This window comes from Amblyomma americanum, chromosome 2 (assembly GCF_052857255.1).
Source record: "Amblyomma americanum isolate KBUSLIRL-KWMA chromosome 2, ASM5285725v1, whole genome shotgun sequence".
In the NCBI taxonomy this organism is placed as follows: domain Eukaryota; kingdom Metazoa; phylum Arthropoda; class Arachnida; order Ixodida; family Ixodidae; genus Amblyomma; species Amblyomma americanum.
In genome coordinates, this window is record NC_135498.1 from 120,779,737 (window position 1) to 120,786,611 (window position 6,875).

Below are 6,875 nucleotides of genomic sequence, written 5' to 3' on the forward strand. Positions count from 1 at the left end.
CACATAGGGAGCGATGCCGAGGCGGAACAGCGTCTTTAAGCGGCGGCAGATGCTGTCCATCAGTACGCGAGGGCCCGGGGCTTCCAGTGCTGTAAGTCCGAACTCTTAATACTCAAGAACATTGGACAACCTAATCCCACAAACATCACGATATACATAGACGAACAACAGGTACCAAGACCAACCGAAGCCACATGCCAGCACATACCACTGGGAAGACAGAACACCACTACCATCAACAAAGTCACGAAGACAACACACCTAACTATAACAATGCTCTGCCGAATCAGGAACAAGAAGCACAGGCTAAAGAAGAAGGAGGTGGTCCGGCTTGTCCAAGCCTTCGTGGTATCACGTCTAGCCTATGAGATTGCGTATCTTCGCCTTTCCCGAGCAGAAGAGGAAAAGCTGGAGGCTCCGCCAGAATGGCCTACAAGGCAGCACTGGGCCTTCCCAAGTCAATGCCAATGACCAGTCTGATGTCTCTCGGAGTTCACAACACACTCCGGGAGACCTGGGAGGCTCAGAAAACATCCGAACTGAAGCGCCTTGCAACCACCCTCACGGGCTGCCTACTTCTCTGCAAAATCCATCTAGCACTGCCATACACCATCGACCAAAGGACAAACCTACCGCTGAAAACATACAAGACACTACATCTTTTCGATCCCCAGGCACACGACCCAAAATTCAACATACAAAGAAGAAACGCCAGGCCAGAAGTCCTGCGCAGAAAGTGGGACGACCGTCCGGACACTCTCTACATTGACGCGGCTGGCCCTCAATGCGAACGTATGACCCTGGCCGTTGTCAACAGACAGGGACGTCTGATTAACTCCGTATCCATCAAAACTACGAAACCCATTCACGCAGAGGAGGCAGACATAGTGCCTGCACTAGCTACATGACCCGGCTCAAACATATTAACAGACTCCCAGAACGCCTGCAGGAACCTTATGAAAAAACAAGTACACCATACTGTACTGCCAATACTGAACAAGCACCCACCTAACAAAGCCAAAATTATTTGGTTCCCCGGCCACATGGACGAGACGAGAGGGAATGCCGCTGCTCACAGGCATGCCCGAGCACTTCTCCTCCGGGCCTCTTCCACGTCTGGTGAGACCGCGGAAAGCAATCCACTACCAGTGACCACTTACAACGAATAACATCAACACCAGAGGTTGGCGAGGCGCACATACCCTCTGCCGCACGAAGTCCTATGCAAGGCTGAGGAACACACTCAGACACCTTCAAACGAATACCTTTATAACACCCGTCAAACTAAACGTTTGGTATCATACGCTTGATGAACCGCAATTCTCACACTATGGAGAAATAGCCTCTACTTATCACATGGTGTGGGTGTGCCGATTAAATCCCGCTATCGGCCCTATACCAAACCTAGACGCGCGGCGATGGGAGGTCATTCTGCTCAGCAGGGACCCTGATCAGCAGCGCGGACTGGCACGCAGGGACCTCGCAGCCGCGCAAGCCAATGGACTGCCGGAATAGGCGGCCCACCCAGAAGACCTTGAATCTACTTTCTTCGGAAATAAAGTTTTCCTCCTCCCCATCTGCAAGACAACCTTCCACAGTGGACAGTGCGTTGCTCGCTGCGACCACGCTTAATCCTTCGACTGTCACTTTACTGCGGATAAGATCGGTAGGCATAATTGTCCGTATCCCGTAACAATACATATATGGTCATACTTATCGCGCTGCACGTGTGGACAGCAGCTTTACTTATAGTGTACGGAAAATAGATTTCGGCACATTATTGTCTGTCATTGCTCCATCATGAACTAATCACGAGCGCAGCCTGTACCCATTTCTTATTTTGTAAATAGTTTGCATATATTACCTCTCCCTCCTATCCTTCCTTCCTGTCCCCTCATCTACTTCATTTCATTTCTCCATTCTGCCTGCGATCCTTTATTTCCGCTGCCCTTGCTCAGGTGCTTCAGTATCGATTGCAGATGCCGGGGCTAGCAAAAATCTTTTCCATGCTTTTCCACTTACTACTACTGTAAGGGATCAGTGGATGCCCGCGGCTTTCTGGGAACCATCCCTCCTTTTGTTGCTGGCTCGGCGCCGCAACCCTACAGCCTTCCTTTGACCCTCCCCTTCCCCCATCGGCACCAGGCGACAGCAGAGCGCGCTAAGAAAAAGCACCCGTCTTGGTGTCAAGCACCCGGGGCAGCGGCGGCCACGCGCTTTGTTCTCGCCCTGCAGGGCTGTTTCGCACTAGGCGTGCAAGGTGCAGTAAGTGCTGTGGCACTACACTCCACGCCGCCCTCTTCCCCCGTCCCCCTCGTCATGAAAGACACCAGACGCGACGTGCCCTTGCGACGAACGTCTTTGTTTGGAAGGTTTCTAAAAAGGCAGTCTTGACAAGGAGAGGGGCAAAAAAAGGATGAATGGCCAGCGACGGCCAGATTTGAGATAACTCCACCGACCGGGTATCGATGAGGTGTTGGCTAGCCGGTAGACCCAGTGGAAGCTAAGCCGCCTTAGTTTTCCTGCATAGGCTCAAAAGAACACTAAGCCGCCTGGGAAACTCGGGACCGAGCTGGCAGTTGCTCACAGCGGCCCGCTGAAGCCCGATGGCAGTTCTAATTGCGGGACGGCGCCAAGGTTGACGACGGGCCTCCACGAAACCGATTGCTCGTGCTGGCATGATTGTGTATTTGTTTTTGCTTTTCTTTTTCTGCGGGGGAGAGTGATTTGGTAATACTGAAAAAGCTTCCGGGCGGGGCAGGCTGCCAAGTGCACCAATGGTTGTGGCGCCTTCCGAGAAAATTGTTTTTTAATGAATTTGATGTCCATTTTGTCTTCATACCTTATGGAGAGGGTTATGTGCCTTACGGAAATTGAAGGGCGGGCCATCCACCTGACTAGCCAATTGCGTTTATAGTTCGACATGATTAGGTGGTACTGAATGTGGGCCAGTACTTTAGGTCTTTAAAACAGAGCCCCGGAGCCTGGGAAAAGCGTTCTAGGCTACGGTAAGATGTAATGCATCTTCGGCTATGCCGAGTAGGGGCCTCAATAGGGGCCCTCCACAGTGCTAGCCAGTTCCACCTTTCGTTGTTTAACATTTTTTCCGCTTTAAATTGTCTCTTGTGCATCAACTTTTATAATGTAAATTTTTGTATATAAAACTTCAAGTCATACATCCTTAATCCCTGCATCCTATTTAGTCGCAAGACAGTCTCTAACAAAGCCTTCAGTCAGTCAAATCAAGCAACAATGTCGGGCGGTGGGCACCCCTTGTGCGAAGAAGATAAAGAACCAAGTAGGCCAGCAGAGACCTACACTTTACTACTACCTTATTGTCTGGAACGCAAGTATCAAGCGGCATACTACGGCGCAAAGACGGCAATACAATTATTTCGACTCACGGCACATAGAGTGGCCGAGCTTGGCCTCGTCGCAGTTGTCGCCGCAATTGTTGACGTTGTCGCAGCGGTAGCCCTTATAGATGCAGCGGCCGCCGGACGCGCACTGGAATTCTTCCGGTCCACAGGAGCCGTCTTGCGCTGCGGCCAGCCATTGGAAAAATTGGTTGTTGGGGAAAGGAAGTGGCGCAGTATCTGTCTCACATATCGGCTGACACCTGAACCGCGCCGTAAGGGAAGAGATAAAGGAGGGAAGGAGAGGAGAAAAGAAGAAAGAGGTGCCGTACTGGAGGGCTCCGGAATAGTTTCGGCCACCTAGGGATCTTCAGCGTGCACAGACATGGCACAGCACACGGGCGCCCTTGCATTTCGCCTTCATCGATACGCGGCCGCCGCGGTCGTGTGTGAACTCGGATACTCCGGATCACTAGCTGAGCGCCCTGACCACTGAGCCACCGCGGCGAGTCATTCATGATCGAAATGTATCTGCACCGATGCAAAAATACTCCGCAAGGCACATGGCTGATCGCAGGAGCGAAGTGATAGCTACAAGCCCAATGTAAACAGTCGAGTGCATTGTTCCAAGGCCACCTAGACGGCACGCATTTCCGATTGTGTAATCTACCTCAAATGCCAGCTCACCACTCTTTAACTACATTTCACTCTTCTTTAGTAAAGCTTTCGCTTTAAAAGAAAGAGGTGCCGTAGTGGAAGAAATTGAAAATTGGTTGTCGGGCAAAAGAAATGGCGCAGTATCTGTCTCACATATCGGCGGACACCTGAACCGCGCCGTAAAGGAATGAATAAAATAGGGACAGGGAGAAGAAAGGGTGTAGTGGAGGGCTTCGGAAAAAATTCTACCACCTGGGGATCCTTAACTTGCACAGACGTCGCAAAGCACACGGGCGCTTTCTGCGTTTCGCCTCCATCGAAAGGCGGCCGCCGCCGCCGGGTTCAATCCCGCGAACTCGTACTCAATAGCCGAGTGCCATAACCACTGAGCCACCGTGGCGAGTAAGCCAATCACTTTCCTTTTCTCTCGCGCTAAGATGTCTGCAATACGGCTCAGTAAAGTACATAAACAGCCGCCGCGGTGGCTGAGTGGTTACGGCGCTCGGCTGCTGGCCCGAAAGACGCGGGTTCGATCCCGGCCGCGGCGGTCGAATTTCGATGGAGGCGAAATTCTAGAGGCCCGTGTACTGTGCGCCGGAGCCCTTCACTACGGCGTCTCTCATAGTCTGAGTCGCTTTGGGACGCTAAACCCCCATAAACCAAACCAAAGTACATAAACATCCCGTAGATTTCAAAAAATAGCAGCGAAAGCTGTAATGCACTCACACATAGGCAGGCCCGACTCACATGACCCCGCAGAGCACATTATCGAGAACACACATCCGCCGGCCCTCCCGAACATTCTATCTGGCCGTGAAGTGAAGGCGGTAATTTCTGGTCACGACATAATACGCATCCGGCAGCGCATTTTGCCCTGCAGCCTGTTTCACTCATTGCGCTCTGGTTTGAATGAAATCGACCTGCGCATCCCCTTTCAATTCTTTTCTTCCTCGCAACCGCTTCCCTCTTTCCTTTCCTCCGCTGTCTTCCCTGTCTGGTCCAGAATGGCGTACTGTGCGTAAAAAATCGGGATATGAGCGACGCCTTGCTGGAGGTCTGTAAATTAATTCCGCACGCCACGGGTTAATAAAACGCGTGTGCCGACATCGCACAGCACACAGGAGTTTCTGCGTTGCGTTCCAACCCCATGGAAATGCATCTGCCGAGGTCAGGATTCGGTTCTGTTCGGTTCGGTTCCGTGAGCTACATGGCTCAGCCCATTATATGACGCACAAAAAAGAGCGTTGGCGCGGCCACTCACACTCGGTGTAGCTGGTGGCGACCATGGCCAGGATGTGGTTGTCGAAGAACTGCGTCAGGGGAGTCTTGGAGAAGAGCTTCAGCTGCAGCGAGTGCGTCGTGGTGAAGTGGTGGTTGTCCTCTTTCGTGATCCACCCGCACCGCTCATCCTTGTCGGAGCCAAAGTTGAACTTGCTGATGACCTGCAAGCAGCGTTCAAGAAGTCAGCGCTGGGTAGGCACCGATGGCGTGCCATTTTGTGCACTTAATGTCAGACCTGTGCTGGCTTGCTGCTTGCCAACAAAGAAAACAGTCAGCAATATTGTAGTTAGACGAACGCGCTCAGACCGAAATCGCTTCAAAAAGAAAAAGTATGGGTTAGAACGTGGAAGCTACTGCGACGGCGATTTTCACACAACCTGACTCTTCATCCGCTCAGGAAACGCAAAACATGACTTTTGGGAGCCGGAACTTGACAGAGCCGACCCGTCGACGTCATCTCCATTGCAAGCACTAAGCATACGCCGACAAGGACATCACTGAGCGACGGCTTTGCATCGTCCTTCGCGCACATCGACCGTATTCACTGACCGAGATGTAGGTGATGCAGGACTCGTTGAGCACGCCTCTCCGCAGGTTCATCTCGACCACGGAGACGATGAGGCCCGAGCTGCCCGGCGCTGAGAACTCGAAGCTGCAGCCGTTCTCGCCCGTGGCACGGAGGTCGCGCAGCTGCTTCGCAGTCAGGATGCCCGCCGACTGGGGCGCCGACGTGTCGTTCAGGCTCTGCTTGTTGTCCTTGCTGTCACAGTGGTCGTTCAGGGACACTGCGCAGTGACGGCACAGAGCATAAGAATAGTACTCAAAGAATGCAAGGTTGTCCGTCGCGCTATGTTGCGCGCGTAGACGCATACCTATCGAGACACTCACTGATTTTGTACAGTTCCGGGTCGTTGGGAAAGATGGCGGCGTCTACAACGGTGACGGCCAGAACAGTTGCGGTGCATAGCCACACCAACATGTCTTCTCAGAACTCCAGGGAAACGGAAAGTGCGCGAGCAGAGCATTAGGAAGGAAGGAAGGAAGGAAGGAAGGAAGGAAGGAAGGAAGGCCTCAGACGTTGATGGCACATACCCACTACGGGGGAGTGGCCAAGACACAGGCGGTTAATTACTGGATACAGAAAATTTTTGACGGGAAAAGCAGTAGAAATAGTATCTAGTCAGATAGATTGGAAGAGGGAAGGAGAGGAACTTGGAGATTGAAGACGGGACAATTGCTTAATGTGCATAATAATACACAATGCCTGTAATGTTGCAATGTCTTACTGACTGAGATCGGGAAAAAGAAATTAGAATGGGAGTCGCTGCGTTTCTTGAAGAAAATTTTGCACAGCAGAGCGCACACTCCTGTCGCTTCGTTCAAGCAAAGAAGCGCCAATGGAAAGAACACCCGCGGAAGACACAGGCAAGCCCAGTTGATGAAATGGAATTTACAAAAGACGCTTCCTCAAATGAGAAAAGCGGCGGCAGAACAGCAGGAAGTGGTCTACTATCTCAGGTTCGGCACAAAAAGGGCACAGTGGGGAAGCTGCCAGGCCAGATCTGTGAAGGTAGAAATTTA

At 52.0% G+C, this 6,875-nt stretch overlaps 1 protein-coding gene across 1 annotated transcript; it reads right to left on the minus strand.

Annotated features, from left to right (window-relative positions):
• Nucleotides 1-1,404: 1,404 nt before the first annotated feature.
• Nucleotides 1,405-6,273, minus strand: LOC144120028 (uncharacterized). The gene is made up of 5 exons (XM_077652507.1): nucleotides 6,183-6,273; nucleotides 5,844-6,079; nucleotides 5,275-5,455; nucleotides 3,405-3,542; nucleotides 1,405-1,577 (listed from the first exon to the last, which is right to left on the minus strand). The coding sequence occupies exons 1-5, from the start codon at nucleotides 6,271-6,273 to the stop codon at nucleotides 1,405-1,407; spliced, it is 819 nt and encodes a 272-aa protein (XP_077508633.1).
• Nucleotides 6,274-6,875: the final 602 nt, after the last annotated feature.